General features: G+C 36.5%; 1 protein-coding gene and 1 long non-coding RNA gene across 2 annotated transcripts in view; one reads left to right on the top strand and one right to left on the bottom strand.

Moving 5' to 3' along the window:
- LOC117661421 (uncharacterized) overlaps nt 1-740 on the top strand; it is a 48502-nt gene extending 47762 nt beyond the window's left edge. Inside the window, exon 3 of the long non-coding RNA XR_004590003.3 lies at nt 108-740. This is a non-coding gene — a long non-coding RNA (uncharacterized LOC117661421). The remainder of the gene's footprint in view (nt 1-107) is intronic.
- Nucleotides 1-20987, bottom strand: part of LOC117661417 (guanine nucleotide-binding protein G(q) subunit alpha) — a 115029-nt gene that overhangs the window by 77046 nt on the left and 16996 nt on the right. Inside the window, exon 2 of the mRNA XM_034410191.3 lies at nt 5332-5516. Coding sequence (XP_034266082.1) covers nt 5332-5516 — 185 coding nt within the window. The remainder of the gene's footprint in view (nt 1-5331; nt 5517-20987) is intronic.

The following is a 20987-nucleotide window of genomic DNA, read 5'->3' as shown; positions in this document are numbered from 1 at the left end:
TTAGTAACTGCAAATGTAACTTTTTTGCCTGAAATTCAGATTGCATCTTAAGTCAAATGAACTGAGGATTTATTGTACTTTATGTTCCATTTGCTATGGCCTCTCAGTGGAAAATGGTTGCTGCTTTCCATGTTTCCTGAAAGCATCTCAGTGGACCTGTGCGACACGAAATGTTGGATTAAATTAACTCCTCTCCTGATCTGGCATCGCTTCTGTTCAAGATCTGTGTTGTGGCCCGCCAACGGCCTGCGTGGATTGTGGCTGATCCCGACGACGAGGAGGCTGGTGTGGTGTTGCGCCAGCAGCCTGTGCAGCCGGCGCTTGAGTCAGACAGCGAGGAGGCTGAAGAGGATGTGGTGCCAGAGGCAGAGACTCAGCCAGGGCCTTCAGAACCTCCAGGGGCTCCTTCAAGTGAAGAGAGTGAAGTGGAGGAGCTTCTTCTCAATGCTCAAGCACGCAGGGCTGCCAAAAGGCAGGAGTGGCTATTCAGGAGGAGGTCTCCTCGAGAGTAAGGCTTGGGGTTAATTGGACACCCCCTTAGCCTATTTAAGTTCGCACACAGATAGCAAATGTTGCTGAAAACGTTTGGTCGTCGGACTTTGTTTAATCCATGTAATTCATAGCAGGCTGATAAGGACATTGGTGGTTAAAGCCTGCATTTTGAAAGGGGTCTGTTTGTATTAAACGGAGTTTTTGGAGCTGTGTGTGTGTGCTACACTTCTTGGGACCCGTAGCTGGGGCAGAACAATCTGGGATGGCAATGTTTCAGAGGCTACAGGGCCACAACTCAGCTGCCTCACTTTCTGGAGAGCTGTAAAGGCCATCTGTGAGGTAGTGCATGGTCGAAGGTTTTTTAAAATTATTATTATTTTGTGGCTTTTCAGATGGGATAAGGGTATGCAAGAAGGTTGCCTCAAAGAAGCAAACCCATTCTGTTACCACCCTTAAATCTTGAAAGATCCAAAATTGTGCCACTACAATTTGTCAACTAAATGGTTTAATTTTAATGGTGTGGCCTTGGGCGATACAGTATATGCAGTCCACTACATTCCCACCCAGTTTTTTGGCCATTCCCGAGTGCAGAAATATCATTTTTCACACAAACATGTTCCACTAATAATGAACACTGATAATGATATTGTTCACTGACAATGAATAGGCCGGGGTATTCCTGCTTCAGTTGATATTTTCTTATTGCTGAAAGCATATTTCGCAAAGGCATATTTCTCCCTCAGATCATATGAACCTTTGTTTCTTTGTTTCATGGTACCTTTACCAATCTCATCAGCCAGTCCTGTAATTTCCGCTATGTGACCAAAGTCAAGAATTGCTTTGCTCATTCAGTGAGCTGTTGTACACAAATAACACCCTACAAAGTGAGAAATGCTATAGTGAATTACCTAAGCGAGAGCCAAAAGTAAATCCTCCCCAACAGATCTCTCACGCACATGCTTTCATTTCATCCCAGAAGAAACTGATACACACCAAAAATATTATTGCGTAATGTTTTGTTTTAGAAAGCAAATGCTACATTTTTCCTAGTTTCCTCAGATTTAACCATCCAATCACATATGTACCCAATTGCTTTTACAATGGATATTTCTGAACAAATGAATTGCTAAAAGACACATACTGGTCAATTAAAAAAGCAGGCATATTTAAAAAGAAACTACTGCTAATGAGTATAAAACACCTAGAATAAAGTCAGCATGTAACAATATTAACAATAATCACAAAAGTATTTTATTTTATTGAAATTCTTCCAAGTTATATAGTCATCAACTTAATTTAACAATTGGACTTAAAAAATAACTGCAACTTGGGGATAAATCAAATGGTTTTGATTGGATTTCTCCTCCCATTCTTTTTTCTTTACTTAGGAATTCTAAGGACGCAAGCATATGCATAATATTGTGACATTTATTACCCTTTGTCTTGGTCAAACCTTATTAACAAAACCAGGACTTTTCATATGGATCTAAGGAATCAGTACTACTATTACTATATATACAAACTCTTCCCAGGTCAGCCTATAAAGATTCATGAATTTCATCTATGCCGCCAGTTTATAGTACAATCTAGTGGTGGGTTGCCTCCAGTTCGGACCGGTTCACAAAAACTGGTAGTAAAACCGGTGGGAGCCTCCGCCCACTGACCCGAACGTCATCAGGAAGTTTCTGCACATGCGCAGAACAGCACACGTGAGAGAGAGCGAAGCGAGCACACACGCGTGGTCCCATTGCGAACCGGTAGTAAAGGTAAGTAGAACCCACCCCTGGTACAATCTACCTAAAATAGCAATAGCCTTTAGGCTTATATACTGCCCCATACTGTTTTACAGCACTCTCTGGGTGGTTTATAATAAGCATTATAAAAATGCCTCTCGAGCAAGGCCCTTATATTCTGTTTTTCACCCCCTCCACTCTAATCTGCTCTGTTGCCATTGTTTCTTCAAGCTGTTCCCAGAATATATTCTCTGATACCGGTTTCCCTTTTGTGATGCCATACATCAGGATTGAGCAACTACTTTTTCTGTTTAAAAGCAATAGTTCCCACCAAAATCATTTGTTGGAAGTTGCAACATATGTCAAGGCAAAGGGAGTAGGACTGCCTGTCCCCCCCCCTTTAGATCCTTTTTTTCACTTCTCTCTTTTAGAGATACTCTTTTCGTTCTTTTCTTTCTCTTAACCATAGCACACTGCAAATAGCTGGTGCCAGAAGTCTGCTTTCATCCCTAGCAGAGGGCTTCTGAAAAAGGCCAAGAGGTTGAAGGGGGTCCAGTCTGCCTTAGCAGTAATAATGTTGTTCTGACAAAAGGAGTTGAAGTGGACAACATGCCACTTCTGATTTCTTTTTGACTATTCTTACTTTCTGTTTTCCAACCCCATTCCATTTGCAAGAGAAGCAATCATCCAGCAAACCAGAATTACATTTAATCACAATGGAAAGGTGGGCCGCTTTTCTCATTTATTATCTTCAGCTGACACGTGATAGGCTTTAATTAGACTCATGACAAGGGGAGATAAACTTTTCCTTTCTCTAAACCAGGGATGTCAAATTCGCGTCATCATGTGATTTATCGCAACTTTTTCCCCGTTCGCTAAACCAAGCGTGGGTGTGGCCAGTTTGTGACGCATTTGGCCCACGGGTCGCGAGTTTGACACCCCTGCTCTAAGCATTGGCATATAAACCTCCAATATTTTTCAAAGTTAGCATTCCTCTATTTCCTTCAGACTCAAGTTACAGATAGTCCTCAAATTATGACCACAACTGAGGCCAGAATTTCTGTTGCTAAGCAAGACAGTTGTTAACTGAATGTTGTCCCATTTTATGACTTTTCTTGACACAGTTGTTAACTGAGTCACTGCAGTTGTTAAATTAGTAGCATGGTTGTTCAGTGAATCTGGCTTTCACATTGACTTTGCTGGTCAAAAGGATGCAAAAAGTGGCCACCTGACCCCTGGACACTGCAATTGTCAAAAATGTGAGTCGGTTGCCAAGTGTATGAATTTTGATCACATGACCATGGGGATGCTGCAATGGCTGTAAGCAGGGGTGGGTTCTAAATTTTTTTACTACCGGTTCTGTGGGTGTGGCTTATTTTGTGAGCATGGCTTGATGATCATGTGACAATTCTTTAGGATTTAGCAGACCTACTGGACTACCAGGCTTTTAACTGCTTGCAGAGCTGTACCAGTCTATTCATTTGTTTTTGGAGGCACCGGTCTACTCATTTGTTTTTGGAGGCACCGGTCTATTCATTTGTTTTTGGAGGCACCGGTCTACTCATTTGTTTTTGGAGGCACCAGTCTACTCATTTGTTTTTGGAGGCAGTGGTCTACCCATTTATTTTTGCAGGCACCGGTCTACTCATTTGTTTTTGGAGGCACTGATCAGCTGTAGGGCGGCCCTTTGAAGCCCTGCGGCAAGAGTTTAAACAGTTTTTTCTCCTTCTAGCCGATTAGCTGGGACTTGGGAGGCAGCAATAGATTGGGGGTGGGGCCAAATAAAAGGTAAGAATAATGTGCGGGGGCGGGGAGCCCCAGCTCCCGAACAAAGAGAACCGGTTCAGTGACGTCATATCGTCACCGCTACTGGCTTGGCCGAACCGGGCCGAACCGGGAGCAACCCACCACTGGCTGTAAGTGTGAAAAACGCTAATGTCACTTTTTTCAGCCATTTTAATGTCACTTTTTTCAGCCATTTTAACTTTGAACGGTCACTAAATGAACTGTTTTAGGTTGAGGACTACCTGTCCTTAGAATTTTGAAAATTTTTCTGAATAATTTAGCAGGAAATGCCCAGTATTATTTCTCCTGCAGATAATTACAACATCAGAAAAAAAATAGACACAATTTTTTCAAGCACATTTCAGCAAAAATTGAGGGGAGATAAGGTGGAATCAAGACAATATTCTGAATATAAACCATGACCTTATATCATCAATGAGCAGATTTCATGCTGCCTAAGGGCAAAATTCTTGATGTGCTTCCATGCAGCTTATATTTGTTAAGTTATTTTTAGGATGTGTTCCTTCAAGCACAGATTGGTTGTTTTTAATTTCCTCAATCTTTGGCATACTATGATACCATAAACTGTGAAACTGGCACCACTTCTTGCATCTTTTTATATTAAGTAAACAGTAGACATTCTCCTTTGGGGGAACTATTCTTATGACCTGCAGAAGCCATTCTGGATAAGAGGACAGCAAAAGACTCATTCAGCTTTTTCTTACTTGCCGGAGATAATGACAATAAATACTTAAAAATTAAGATTTCCTTCCAGAGATTTTGTACTTTATCTATGAAATCCTGTTCTGTTTTATAGGTCTAGTTTATACAGATTTTCTAATTTTTCACCTAAGTTGTAAAAATATTTGGGTGCTACAGTATAGCAATTTGGCATACAAATAGGAGATCATATGATTCAATATGACACTACAGAAAAAGACATACAAAGTCACCTACAAAGCAAGCATGTTAGGGTTAGATAAGGAGAGAGAGATAAGGATGATTTTCTATGTGAAAGGAAGAGTGATTAGTCATGTGACTTCCCATTTAATAGTCCATAATTCTATGCATATGTATCTACTAGTATTATTATTACTACAGAAAAACTAAGGAAGATAAAACATCCAACAGAGTAGTACTTAATAGAGACTTAATATTTTTTATCAATATGCTGTAAATGTCACAGGATATATCTTTCTATTACTCTTTACAGTAGATGATAGAGTGTTTTATTTTCCAGAACTGTAAAACTATAAATTCAAAGCCATCCAATACAATAATTGGAAAATAACTTCCAGTATATTTAAAATAGACAGCCTACCTTATTATGCTCATAATTGTATGGGATTCTGAGTGTATCCATAGCTCTGATCATAGACTGTATTGCTGTAAATATATTCTGATACACAAGCTTCGTGAACCCTCTTTTGTCTTCATCAGAATATCCTGAACCGTGAATGATTCTCATTTGTTTGATAAATGTGCTTTTGCCACTTTCTCCTGTACCTGCAAAACATTTGAAAAGAGATGCATCATTAGGTTACAATGGTTGTAGAAAAAGCATCAGCTCCACAACTTTACTTGCCTATTTTAAGAATTAAACTAATAAAAGAATATAAACCCTAACAAGTAACTTATTCCATTTCACAATACTAGGTTAATGAATTAAATCAAACCTAAAACCTTTGTCACTATAAGCGTTACTTAATCTCTGCCTTGTTGTCACATGAAGAAGTAATTTGCACCTAACAATTAAACATTTTATATACAGTGTAGATCTCATTTTCCAAGTGAGAATATTCTCTGTTACTAATAATCAAGTAATTAGCTACTTCATCACTGTACCACTAGAACCTTATGTGATAATGAAATACAGAAAAATATCTGCTTTAGACCCCCCTCAATCAATTTTAAAAGCATTTCGCTCAAAATTCCCCAAGTTTGTTTACACTTTAGAATTAGTTTTAATTTTGCATTTGGAAGTATTTATGTGCCTGTTCTCTTTCCTATAAGGAACCCTTTGTCCTTTTCTGCAAGAAAACATTTTACAAGCATACAAAATATAGAAGACCCTATATACATGGCATAACAGCAGAGAGGCAATGCTTCTATTTTTGTGTCACAATAAACAAGTTCATGCACTAAAAAAAATGAAACTCGTATTCATCTCCTGATTTCACTGTAGATGTTTAATGTAGATGCCCCAAAGGAAGACAACTCTATATATCTGCCTGCCAACCATTCAATATTTTTTTTATATCCAGGATGAAAATTAGAAAAATGAGAACATCCAAACTGTGACTAGGCAGATAGCAGGAAAAAGAAATTTATCCCCACATAATGAAATTAGTGCCTTTTAACAATTTTGCAGTTTCTGTACTCTCAACATTATTTTGATACGATATGGTTCTCTACTCCTTGAAGTTCCACATACCTGCCACTGATACTATAGAACATGATTCTTAGTGTTATTTTCATAAACTGTCTAATAAGGAATTATTAACCATCTTGTTTGCAGTTCAGCCCAGATGGGCCATTTATATCACATGTAGGCAATGCTAGCTGTTGGTAGATTACAATCAGCCTTCTCCCTTATAGTGAAGGATGCTTGAATGGAATGAAGAAAGCTGGATTGTATTTGAATTTTATTTGAATTCAAACGCATTGCTGATTTACAAAGCAATACAGCATAAGAGACAGAAAATTTGTTGTTGTAGTCTAAAAGAACCATTCCAACAAGTGAACTTAAAAGAAGGAGTAGGTCACTCAACTTAATCAAATTTACTTTTTCATTGACAAATGTAAGATTGCATGTAAGACCCTCAATGTATTTGTTAAACATGAGGAGAAAATTTGGAAAATCCAATTCATAGTTTATTTTGAACATCATTGAATAATACCAAGCTGGCACAATATACTATCATTTTTTTCAATTCTGGAAGGGAAAAATGGTACAATTATTTCCCATATACTGTTTTCTTTGTTCTGTATTGTAAAAGTAATTTAAATCCTCAACAGATCTGGGGTTCTGTTCTTTGATGATTTTTTTTTTTTGCATTAAAATTCTATACCAACAGAAATCACCATGTTGGCTGTAAGTATAAATCCTGGAAAACGATAACTTTGAGATACTGTTATATTATTTTGGAATGCCAGCATATTTTAACATTAAACTGCTATTGTAAATATTTGTAAACTGCTCAGAGACAGTGAGATGAGTGATATATAAATGTGATTAATAACATAAATAAATAGTTGACCCAATGTAACCCAGCTCTTTGTTTTAAGTTGGAGTGAAAGGAAACTCTAGCAGATTTTCTTTGATAATGTTTCTGGTCTAAAGTTCATCAACAATGAATTGCAGCAAACTTTGTACCATCTATCTAAAGATGAAGTGTCAGTAAGATAAAGGAGTTGTTGATTAACTTGCTTCTTCAAGTTCATTAATAGGCATGAAAACTCTAAGTGGCCTATTACATATACAATAGCAGAAAAACTCTATTGAACCTTTATGCTTTCTATGTGCCAGATGAAACTTGTGGAGTTCACTGAACTGAGTTTTGCTTTGCAATGGTCATACAGTGAATTCAGGTTTAGTGGTCTGTCGTGACCAAATTATTTCACCAATTTCATTGGATCTATTCAGCCTAATCAGAGTTGAACAAAAAATGACCTCAAATGTTACAACCTCCAGCTCAACCCAGCATCTGCCAAAGCACTTCAGGGAAATGGCTACCCAGCCTCTCTTTGAAGGCCACTACTTGCCTTGCCTTCTTTCTAATGTCCAACCATTCTTAATAACTCTACTTCCCAGTAGTTTTAACCTATTACGTTGATCCTGGCCCTGGGGATAACAAAAAAACAAGCCCATTCTCCTCTCTTTGTGACAATCTTTTAGATATTTGAAGGCTACTATAATCTTTCTCTCTCTTTCTCTCTCTCTGTTCTATTTTCTGCAAGCTAAACTTAATTAAACTGTTCCTCATAGGAGTTCATTTCCAGTTCCATTACCAACTCAGTCCAATTTGTTGTTGCCCTTTTACACTGCAGTGCCCAGAGCCGGACACAGTATTCCAAGAGGGTGTTGACCAAGGCAGTGTAAATTGCAATAGCAATAGCACTTAGACTTATATACGCTTCACAGTGCTTTACAGCCCTCTCTAAGCGGTTTTACAGAGTCAGCCTATTGTCCCCAACAATCTGGGTCCTCATTTTACCAACCTCGGAAGGATGGAAGGCTGAGTCAACCTTGAGCCTGGTGAGATTCAATCTGCCAAACTGCTGGCAGCCAGTGATCAGCAGAAGTAGCCTGTAGTACTGCACTCTAACCACTGTGCCATCATGGCTCATATTGAACAATTACTTGCTGATTCTATGTTCTTGTTAGTATATCCCAAAATAGCAGTGACTGTTTTAACAGCCACATGATACTATGGGCCTACATTCAACTTTTCTTCTATTAGAACATTTAGATGTTTTTCATATGTACTACTCTCAAGCCAGTTCTCCTCTATCCTATGCTTGTGCCTTTCATTTTTCCCTATTAAACTTCATTCTGCTTGGGTCCACTGATGAAGTTTATCTATAATGTATTTAGAAGTAGAACTATTGTGGAAAACAAAGCAAAGGTACTACCAATAGTAATAGGCCCTTTGGGAACAATCCCAAAACATCTGACCACAATGCTACCATCAGCATTGACAAAATCACTATCAGTCAACTGCTTTGCTTGGAACAGGTTATATCATGAGACAACACTTTAATACCAACAAAGAACATCTGCCTATTCCAGGTCCTTGAGGAGTTGATCAGTAGATATAAGATGCCAAAAACAATCCAAACATGTAGCTATGTGACCAACTATAACAACATTTTTTAAAAAAATTATGTGTCATCAGGGCAATGCATATGGTACTTGTCTCAATCTTCCAATCAAAGTTGAAATAAAGCCAATAACAAGTACTGAGAAAAAAAGGTATTTTGCCAGGACTTCCTTGTGTCAAATCTATGCCTGCTCTTATTAACTTTGCATTCCTATCGAAGTGTTCATAAACTTGATGCTTAATAATCTGCTGAAGGACCTTGTTCCATGCTGCTGTCAAACTGATCAGTCTGTAATTTCCTGCATTGTCCTCCTTTCTCTCTCTTTTTTTGAATACAAAGGCAACATTTACATTCCTCCATTTTTCTGAAACCTTACCAGTTCATCAGTAAGGAAGAATATAGTAAGCAATAGTATACTTCACTACTCTGGATTGTACCCAGTTTATATTTCAAAACCCAAATTATGTCATTGTTTATATTACAATTGCATAGCAGGTAGTACTTATTATACATATTTTATCAAGAACAAGTTAGATGTGGTAGAATGTAGAAGAATGTGAAGATAATCTAGATATAGATATGCAGATATGCACTAAGGGAGGAGGATAAAATAAAACTTAGTCCTGGAAAGGGAAAGTGTGAGAAAGGAACTCAAAATAATGCCACTTAACTCTGTTGCTATGAGAGGAGACAAAGGCAGGCTTTCATAATTAAGTTGTTATGCACTACAATAATAAAGTAATATTCCTCTGATTCTTCTTCCTGTGATTTGATCTACAAGAGCCTTGGTGGCGCAGCGGACTAAAGTGCTGTTAAGTAGCACTTAGCTGCCAGCTGTCTGCAATTACTGCAAGTTCAAATCTCACCAGGCTCAAGGTTGACTCAGCCTTCCATCCTTCTGAGGTAGGTAAAATGAGGACCCAGATTGTGGGGGCAATAAGCTGACTTTGTATAAAAAGAACACCGCTTGGGGGGGGGTGCGAAAGCCCTACTAAGCAGGTATATATAAAAGTATGAAGGCTATTGCTTAACGCATTGTAAGCCGCCCTGAGTCTCCGGAGAAGGGCGGTATATAAATTGAACCAATGAATGAATGAATGAATGAATGAATGAATGAATGAATGAATGAATGAATGAATAAATAAATAAATAAATAAATAAATAAATAAATAAATAAATAAATACTTTGAAGGGTAGATATTGAGCTGATATGAACCATAATCATGCCTTATTATCCCAAACTTTTTTCATCTGGTCAAGGGCTAATATCAGCATTTTCATTCCCATTGAAGTTAACATTTATAGTGGAGGGAAGAAAGCCATATAAGGACAAAGTTGTTCCACCATCAATTTTCCCCAAGTGAACTCAAATGTCTGAATCTAAAATGTGTATCAATTCACGTCATGCCCACAATTTTTATGTACAGGCCCCTTGGCTTACAACCATTCATTTAGTGATCATTTGAAGTTACAATGGCACTGAAAAAAGTGACATGACCATTTTTCACACAACTGTTGCAGCATCCCCGTGTAACCAAAATTGGGATGCTGTAAACTAGCTCATATTTATAACGATTGCTGTTTCATGTAAATCACCTTTTGTGACCTTCTGACAAAGTCAATGGGGAAGCCAGATTCACTTAACAACCATATTGCCAACTTAAGAACTGCAGTGATTCATTTAACAACTGTGCAAGAAAGGTTGTAAAATGAGGCAAAACTCACTTAACTATTGTCTCACTTAGCAATAGAAATTTTGGGGTATTTCCTTACCTAAACAAAAAAACAGAATGACCAAAGATGTGCCAAAAAACAGTGGGACCAGGAGCTATTTCCCATTTCCCAATGGCTTCCCCACTGACTTTGATTGTCAGAAGGTCACAAAAGGTGATTACATTTTCTTGAGGGAATCTGGCAGGTAGCAGGGAGCCCAGGATTGAGAGACTGGCTGGGAAACTGTCATAGAACACTGTAAATGAAGATCATGCAGTCAGTTCAGCAGTGTAGCAACAGCCAGTAACACTGAAGTAGCCACACCTTTTCCTAATTTCTTTCTGTCCTGGATTTTGAACATATTTTCTAAGCCCATTTGAGGTACTGTGGTTCAAAAATTGTTGCCCTATGATGCTTATTTTGCCCAATTAAAGATCACACACACATATGTATACATATATAGATAAACAGTTGGTGTGAATAAACAAGTGGCCATATAAATTTTCTAAATAAATAATACAAACACACACACACACACAGCCCACAAAGGCAGCACACAACTCAACTGATGTCATGCATGAGATGCACGTATCTCTCCCTGGCCTTATGTGACATCGTTAAGAGTACAGAAGGCGATATTATGGCGGTGGGAAGCGGGGAGAAGCTGTTTCTCCAAAACGAAGAGGAGGAAAAGGGACTTAGCATAAAAGGAAGGATTTTGTAAAAAGCCTGTTTCCTGGGAACTTGAATACATTAGTAGTACTATTATGCCAAGTACTCTAACAGATAAAATACTCCAAAGGCAAAGATCCAACATCAAATGTCATTCCATTTTAACAACCACAATTTCTCACAGGCAAACCCCATTCTTAGAACTTCACTGTCTTCTTCCTTCCAAATAGCAGGTATTATTTTTACCAAATTTACCAGTGAAACAAATTAAGTTACCATTCTTCTAACACACAATGTTCTACAACATCAAGTTGACAATAATATGTGTTTCATTTCCAGCTCTTTCCCAACAGTTAGCACCCAGTCGCTGCATGGAGAAGTGAGACAAGCACTGATTTATTTTGCTGCAAAGCATTTAAGCAAATGCATGAAAACACTAGTCATTTGTAACAGCAAGAATATTGTTAAGCTGTAATACAAAATGGCTAATTAGATGCAGACATTGTGTGTTGCAGTAATAGAAGTCCTACTTACATACACTTACACACACATTCATTATCCTAACTAAATTTCAACAACAAGCTCCACCCATATTTAATTATTCTTAAAGCCATAATTTAACTCTCTCCATCGGGGCAAACCAAAAGATGTACAGCACACTTAAACACATCTTAGTAGTTTTCCTTTCTTCAACAATTCCAGAGAAGTTAAATGTTTGATAGCTTCCATCCCTTCCTCTTATATGTACCTGTTTACATATAATCTGCTAGATATATTTACTATTTTTATCACTATAGTTACACCAGAGATCAAAATTCCCTGGCTATGCAGATTTTCAAGATAGCTTACTTATTCGTCTTATCCAGGGGTAGCTGGCTTAGGAATTCTGGGAGTTGAAATCTACAGGTTGTAAAGGTGCCACACCTGCTCTAATCAATATGAAAAATGACTAGTGCTGGAATTCTACTATTTAATCTAATTTAACAGCCAACAAAAGTAAACAAATCACCTTAAAATACTGGCAGCAATCTTTTGAATTACACTGAGTGTCTTCAAAACAATTGAAGATTTGGGGCCATTTTTAAGAGTTTAAGGTGGAAGAATAGAAGATTTTGTCAAATACAGGTCTCCAGCTCCTATCCCTATTATTAAAACCTTAACAAAGCAAAAAACACAAGCAGATAAGAAGTCCCCACCCCTTCTGGCAATGTATCTATGCTGTTGGATGGCCCATGTTTTTGGAAGGCCAGAATGCTAGTTGTGGTCCTTCAAATTTTGATCAACTGTGCTGAAAATCTTCAGAAGAAAATCTGACACTCTAAATGTTGTGATACTGGCCAGACATATATCTTGCAATCTTACAGTACAGTAATTTTGGTTCTTTAAGATCAAAAAAATACTTCTGAACGTTCAGAATTAGCTGCTAGTACCAGGATTTTTCAAAATGAGACATTTGCTCTTAGGCAAAATTCCATCTATGTATTAGGATGAGCTCTTATTTTATAAGAATAGAACTTATATAAACAATAAACAAAAATATAGAAGTAAACCAGAAGTATTCTCCATAGTTAACTACCACTGTGAATAACTAATCAGAGTGGAAAAATATAACCAATAGTTATTTACAGTTTTTATGCTTTGCTCTATGTCATTTTAATCCCAGCAGTTCACAACACATAAATAAAAAATAGAAGTTTAAAAACCCTTAAATATTTAAAGATCAATTAAAATTTTAATAACACAAAATCAGTGCACCTCAGCTGATAGTACCGAACATATCAGGTGAATCCAACTGCTGTTAGGCCAAAAGTTCCATAAAACCATTAGTACTTTTTCAAGTTAGCAGGGTAATTGGCATCTTATATCTGAGAGAAGACTGTTCCAAAGAGTAGATGCCATCACCAAAATGTTTGCCTACAAACTTAGTAGGTACTCCCTGAAGGTAGGGAGCCATAGCCTTTATTCCCCAATCAAATTAACATGGTGGGCTGATTCAATTTGAAAAAAAGACAGTCATGTAGATAGATATCTAAAAGCCAAACCATGCAAGGTTTTACAGGTTAAAACTAGCAATTTTAACTGGAAAGTTTTCTCTATCCAAACTGAATATGTCTGTCTGTCTGTCTATCATCTGTCCATCCACCCACCCACCCACCCACCCACCCATCCATCCATCCATCCATCCATCCATCCATCCATCCATTAATTATATTGAAGAACTGCCCATTTCCTTCACATGGGGACTCTGTGTACAATATTGAATTTAATACTTTATTTGACCAAGTATGATTAGACACACAAGAAATTTGTCTCCAGTGCAGAACCTCTCAGTGTACACGCAAGGCAGCAGAATCATAAGCATAAGACCAATAGGAGGGGGGGAGTAAGAAAGATAATAAGAAGGATAAATAATAATACTACAGCCATACTACATGGGTAAATACATAGACATTAGACAGCAGTCACAACACTGTGAGAATTAGGTGTTCAGCAGAGTGAGAGCATGAGAAAAAACAACAACAAAAATGTGTCTAGTTGTTTTGGCCTGCAATGCTCTGTAGTGAGATCCCAACGAGAGGAATTGAAATAGTTTATGTCCAGGATGTGAGGGGTCTGCATATATTTTCTCAGCCCTCCTTTTGACCCGCACAATACATGTCTTCTATCAAAGACGGTCTGGTTGCAATGTTCTATCCTATAGCTATTCTATAACTAATTATAATAAAAGATAAAAGCATAAAAACAGTATGTAAAAATTTAAAAGCGGCAAGGAATCTTTAAAAAAACTGGGGGAGGACTTTCAGGGGGTTAAGCAGCCACATGGCTGCATGTTCCTTTGCATGTCCCAAGCAAGGCCATTGAGCCATGTTTTACACCTTTACGGAAGGCCAAGAGAGTGCAGCCCTGTCTCACTTCCAGGGGCGGAGGTTTTACAGGGTGGGGGGAAAGGCAGCCATCAGAATTCTTTGGCTGATGGAGTCCAATCATACCTTTCCTGCCTGACCAGGTGGGGCAGGCTGATATAATAGGACAAAGACAGTTCTTTAGGTAATCTGGGCCAATGCCATGTAGGGCTTTATAGGTCATACCTTGAATTGGACCTGGAAGCAGACCAGTACCCAATGCAGCTTGCATAGTAGACATGTTACATGTGCCACTCTTTGGGTGCCAAGATTGCCTGTACAGCCACATTTGGTACCAGCTGAAGCTTCTGGAAACTCTTCAAGGGTAGGTCCATGTAAAGCGCATTGCAGTAGTCCAAATGGGAGATGACTCAGTCACTCATACTCCCTGTCATCTCCCATTTGGACTATGCAATGTGCTCTACCTGGGGATATCCTTGAAAACTACCTGGATGCTTCAGCTGGTACAAAATGTGGCTTCACAGACAGCTGTTAGATTAACTGGAATTAGGAATCTTTTTAAAACATCAACACACTTTCACAGAAATCATTTCTGTATAATAGTTTAAAAATACAACAATACTATATATGTCATCTAGTTCTAATGAAAGATTCTCATTTATCAACATCTTTCTGAGTCAAAATTATATGGAATCTTGATAAGTTTTACTTCTATGATAGTCTTATTTTAAAAATAAATCAAAAATCTGATCCAAATTAGTTGACTAAGAGTAGAGATCAAGGACCTAATATCTGCAGCAGCAACGGAATTGAGGTATGGTAATGTAAGCTATTCGTTGGAATTCATCTGTTCTTTGCATCCCCATGGAAAGTCCATCTACTGAACAATATACATGAAAACATCAAGAATAAAACTAGATGAAGCCTAGAAATAATCTAAAACCAGCTTCATTAAAAACTGTCTTCTAGAAGATTATTTATTCCATTTGTATATCACTAATTTTGCCAGGAAGTACCAGAAGTTTACAACAATAAATCATACATTTAAATAAGCTTGGTGTCCTCCAGATGTGTTTGACTGTAACCTAGATTCCTAACTATTCACCATAGTTACAGCATATTCTGTGAGCTACAATCCAATACATCTGGAAGGCACTAGTTTGGAAAGATGCAATCCCCTACTTCCAACATTAAAAAATTGCATGAAAGAATTTAGCACAGACACATTAAAGTAGACATTTATGGAACTGAAGCATTTGCACCACTGCCAGTACTAAGATTCTACCTCTAACTAAATGCTAGAAGTTTACAAAATCTGATTTTAGATTGATCTGAATTTCAAAGACAAGACAAATGAGGACTGGAAAGCTTTTTAAGAATATGCTATGGTGGTTGCTGTCAGTAGTTTTGCTTGCTTGTTTATTTGTTTGTTTGCTACCTTTAAAACTCCACTTTACCTCACAAATTTGTGGTAGCTTCAAAAATATTTTATTTTATATCCACAACTGCAATGCTGTGAGGTTGACTGGCCTAAGAGAATGGGATTTCCAGTAAGTTTCCATGGCTGAGAATGGACTCGAACCCAGAATATGCTGGTCCTGGTCCAACAGCTTAACCATTATACAAATAGATAACAAAAATATAGTAACCAATGACTGCATCAGTAATCCATCAGTAAAAGGAATGAAGCTATGGAAAATCAACTATCAATCAGGCTTGTGCAGAATTTTTTGGAAGATGATCCCCTAGGCTACTCAGTACCATGCTATGTATTATCGGTATATAGCAATATAATTGTTGGGAATCAAATCCTAAAGGAAATGGAATAGCTTTCAATTCTTTTTTACTTCCAAAGATCAGCAAGTATAACCTGATGGACCATGAAGTGTGATTCTGTACTATATTAAAATTAAAACAGCGAATAGTCTGACTGGTTGTGTTACAAGATATCATGTCAGTGACACAAAACTAACATTCCAAAAGATTTAAAGATAAGGAATTGCAGCTGCTTCCCAACTCAGCTGCTTCTGATTTCTTTTTCTTCCTTTGAACTAATCAATTCATGCATTGCATTTTTTCACAAACTGCCTCTCCGTCCTTTCTCTTTCTATGGTATAACCTCTCACCTGGCATATAACTGGCTAGAAAATGCTGCTATGCATATTAAATAATCTCCCTCACTACTCTTGTGGAATGAGGAGTGGAGGAAAAAAAATAACTGGGTCAAACACTGGCAAAGCAGTTTGCTCGGCTACCCAGTGAACCCATCTAATCTGCCAGCAATGCGCTTCCAATACAAGGGATAAGAAATCAATTACAGAACTGAACAATTTCCATGGCTTTTTGCACAGATTAAACCACTCCCTGAAAATTTCACGAGTTTCTACTAAAACCTGCAAGACAAAATGGGAGGTTGAAAAGTATATTTTTTAATGAGAAAACATTTGCCAATGCTATGTAAGTGTGTTCAAATTACTAGTAAATTATGAAACCTATGTATGTCTGAGATCAGCAGTGCATAGGTAAAGAAGAATATCCTTTTTGGATCAGTCAAGAATATATTAAACAGGCCATGGACAGGAGCTTACTATACTTTATTAAGTCTTAGAAAGTATATAGTGGTATTTTGAGATGTAGTGTTTATCACACACACACACACACACAGAGAGAGAGTATATATTATAAATATATATTATAAACAACCTATAATAATATAAGTATAATTTTAAACATAAATATAAATAATTATATTATAATCAAGACAAAATGATAATTATGCCATATTTATTATATGTATGTGATCATATAAAGCATGATTTGGATATTTTCAGTAAAACTAGTTTTTAAAAGCCTGTTCTTTCAAGATTATACTTGTGTTTTGTTAAACTTTTAAAATATAAAACACAGAAAACCAAACATTAAAAAGTAAAAAACATAGAAAAGTACTTGAACTAAAGCAGTTATTTTTGAAAATATTGAGCAAGCAATTTAGTCTGTTAAACAACAATGTTAACTGTGAGAACGTAGTACAAATGTCAACTATTTAGTATAAACTCAAGTCTGCCATATTTTAAGAAAGCAGAAACCATGCCAGGTAAAAAAATAAAAGTCCCCCTTCCTAATTTGATGCCAATAATCAATCTGATTATCCTGCAATAAAATATTGCTTTTGAAATTTATATGAAATAGAAAGAACATGTGTTAGGGACTTTGAACTTCATTCCTAATCATCTCTCTGTTTAGTTAATATAAATTACATTGAATTTTTTTTCCATGAGTAAATCACTTAACTGTTTTATAAAGGCCAAGGAATACACTATGTACAATACACAACACAATACACAAGTGATGGTATACACAATCTTTTGGCATCGAGGTTTATTTTCAACTTAGAACTGCTTATCACCATAAATTTTTCAACACAGTGATTACATCATGTTTATTTCTGTATCAAGTACAGCTGATATAGCAACAATGACTATCTAGAAGAAAAGGATCTAGCTACTGTCATCCATACTTCTGTAACTTAAAGATCAATTTCTGTAGCACATTGCTCTTAAAGTCATTTAAAAGCTACTGCTAGTATAGTTTACTGCTACTCAGGGTGGATTTGATTTAAATCGAGTTGATTTAAATCATGATTTAAATCACTAGTAAAAAGGCTTGATTTAAATCAACTCGTTTAAATCATAATTTTTAAAGAGCAACTGTCATCTCTGCTAATCCTTTGACCCACTGTTGACTCACCGATAGTCCCTGTGTTGCAGAATATACAGCCTCATGCTACATAACTAAGCTCCATTTCATGCTGAATAAACTAAATTATTTATGTATTTTAAATAGAAAACTATCTTACGATAGATTTTTACCCAAAAGTTTTTTATTAAAATAAATCCGATTTAAATAAAAAAAAATCCGATTTAAATAAAAAAAAATCCGATTTAAATTAAAAAAAATCTGATTTTTTTGATTTTTTTAAAAAAATCATTGATTTTTATCCACCCTGCTGCTACTGCAAAATAAATCTCATATCCACCCAGCTGCGGGAAGGCAAAGAGTATTTTAATAGCAGTAGGTAAGCTGTGGCAATTCAAGATGTTTACACGTTTGCACAATACTACTATATTGATGCACATACAATGTGGATGCAATTTCTTTTATTTTGTCCAGTAATGTATTACTATGTGGTTATATTTCTAGTAATGCTATTTCTTATACACAACCATCTAAAATAAGTTTCCTTTGGCTTGTTCATTCAATTTCTCTGTCCCTTCCTTTCCTTCCTCCTTTTTACAACGTACTCTAATTTTCTATTTTGTACAAAGACAATATTTTCAAAGTTTGTTTTTTTCTGTTTTCTTCATTAATCCCTCTCACAAATAATTTACTATCTTCTATTTTTTTACTTGTGTAAATACTAATATTTATTAAGATACTGTATATGTTAAGATATCATTTTTAATTAAGGTTTGTTAAGATAGTTATATTTATTACATTAAAAAGTAATATATCATTGGCCATATTTGTCTGCTGTCTTTTGGCCTTGTAAACAAACTCTTTCCTGTCTCTTTTGGAAAGTGCAGTACATGTTCATGTACACAGGATAGAATATGACAGGAGGTATCCCTTCATAAAGGTTGAAGCTAGCTTGTAAATTTAATTTCATCCTGTTTTAGTGAAAAGCAAACATTTCATGGACACTTTAATAGCCTAGATTGTGCAGGAGTATAATTCAGAATAGCAGCGGTAGGATTAAACTGGAGTTGTTTTTTCCCTATCTAGAGGCACTGGGGCATTCCTGTGACCTGCTGCCCAGTATTAATAGACAGGGAACCCCAGGATGAGGAGGACCTTCTGCCTCCAATCAAACGGGGGGGGGGGGAACCTTCCAACTCCATCTGAGTGTGTAGCAAACTTGTCGGTTGACTCTGGGAAATGCCAAGTGAGGGTGGAGGAAGTGAGTCTGCAATCATTCCCATGGCAACGTGCCTGGAATGTCTTTGCATGTAGGTGGGGAGATGGGTTCTGCTGGGGGAAGGGGTATGGAGGAATGCAGAGGTAATATTGCTGAAGGAATGCAAGAATCATGAGCAAATCTGTTAACAGACTCCTGTCCTGGGAAAGGATGAGAAGCATGAGAAAGAGACTCAAAATAATCCCATACTGATTCCGCATTGTAGGGAGGATGGGGGGAACGACTATCAAGACTTTCAAGATTCTGTTATTAATGTTTGCAGCAAGAGAGTTCAAGCCATCTTTATAATCTCTTTTTTTCCTGACCTGGCCTCGAAGGGTTGACAAAACTCTTTGGAACTTGATTTCTCTTGGTAGTCTATTGCTCCTTTTATATAATTTAACATGATGCCCTCAGGATCGCATGTACCTCCTGAACAGCTTTGCTTCATTTGCTACCCAGTGAATTTTTAATACAGTATTTCTCAACCCTGCCAATTTGAAGATGTGTAGAATTGTATGAGTTGAAGTCCATACAGCTTAAAGTTGACAAGGTTGGGAAATACAGTGTTAATGTGTCAAAGCAGCAAAATTATTAAATGTATGAGGAGGAAGTATGTTCACTGGATTTAATACATTTATATTTAATTTATTTTAATTATATGTTTTAAGTTAATTAATTAATTACATCTACATGATTGCCCAGATCACACTATGTGAAAATATTGCTGCCCTGGCTTCACTCATTTTTGGGTGACTGGTATATCAGTCAAAGGCTCTATTCAACCTTTACCATTAAAAAGGTTGTGTACCACTGCTTTAAAACACATGCAACTCAGTTAGCTAAGATCAACACAAAAGGAGGAAGACTTTTCCACAAAAGCTCTAAAATTAGAAGCCTGAGTCTACTTTCTTATCAACATTTACAAAACTATGGGAATCTTATTTAGCAAAACTTTTGGTCACAGAGCTGATAGTTTATCAATTGTGTAGCTGGCAAACAAAGTCTGGATATGACTATAACTGATACCAATAAAAATAATTAACCCTTATTATGGTCATTTCTGGATACAAAAAATGACTTGAAATGTTCAGTTTCAAGATGGTCCATAGATATTACTTTTGTACAAAACCAATGTCCTTTGTTTAAATAATGCATCTAATGTGATATAATTTGATGAAAAATAATTTCATGTCAAATTTGCTATATAGCTATTTGAGGCATTTTTTTACACTAGATCAAGTTGTAGAGAGAGGGTAATGTAATAACATTTGTTATTATACAGTGCTTAAATCAGGCCTGAAACTACTTCAGATATATACCTAGCTTGAAAATTACATTGAATTAAAATTGCTTATGAGCAGGAATTTGTTTAGAATAGCAAAATTAAAAGGAATTTAATTTCTATATATAAATAAATATAAATATATTTCTATATTTCTTCCATGATTCCTTTTCACGATAATAGTATCACTGAATGTGCTATTTAAGAACATTTTGCTATTATTATATTTAAACAATTGAGAATTATATTTTTTTATCTTTCTAATGCAAATTATCTATATCTCTTTCCACAAAACCTAGTTCACCTGCATGTTATGTCTTATGGGACAATGGTTAAACGCTCTTGAAATGTCAATTTTAAAACACTGTATTTTGTCTAATATTGGCCTTTAATACAGTAGTTCTTGACTTATGACCATAACAACCTAAAATTATGGCCATAAATTGTGTCATTAAATAGTTCACCACACAATCCTGCTGAATTTTATGACACTTTCTGTGATAGTTGTTAAGCAAATGTTGTAGTCATTTGCAAGTTTATTTTCCCCAAAGGTTTTTTTTTTTTTTTTGGCCAAAAACTGGAAGTAAATACCAGAAACAGGCAAAAACACTGAAAATTGTGATCACATGACTGCAAGGTGCTACAAATGGCTGTATTAAGATGAA

The sequence above is a fragment of the Pantherophis guttatus genome, chromosome 2 (assembly GCF_059756535.1).
Source record: "Pantherophis guttatus breed Tessera chromosome 2, ASM5975653v1, whole genome shotgun sequence".
Classification (NCBI taxonomy): Eukaryota; Metazoa; Chordata; class Lepidosauria; order Squamata; family Colubridae; genus Pantherophis; species Pantherophis guttatus.
This window is presented reverse-complemented; position numbering and strand designations above follow the sequence as displayed.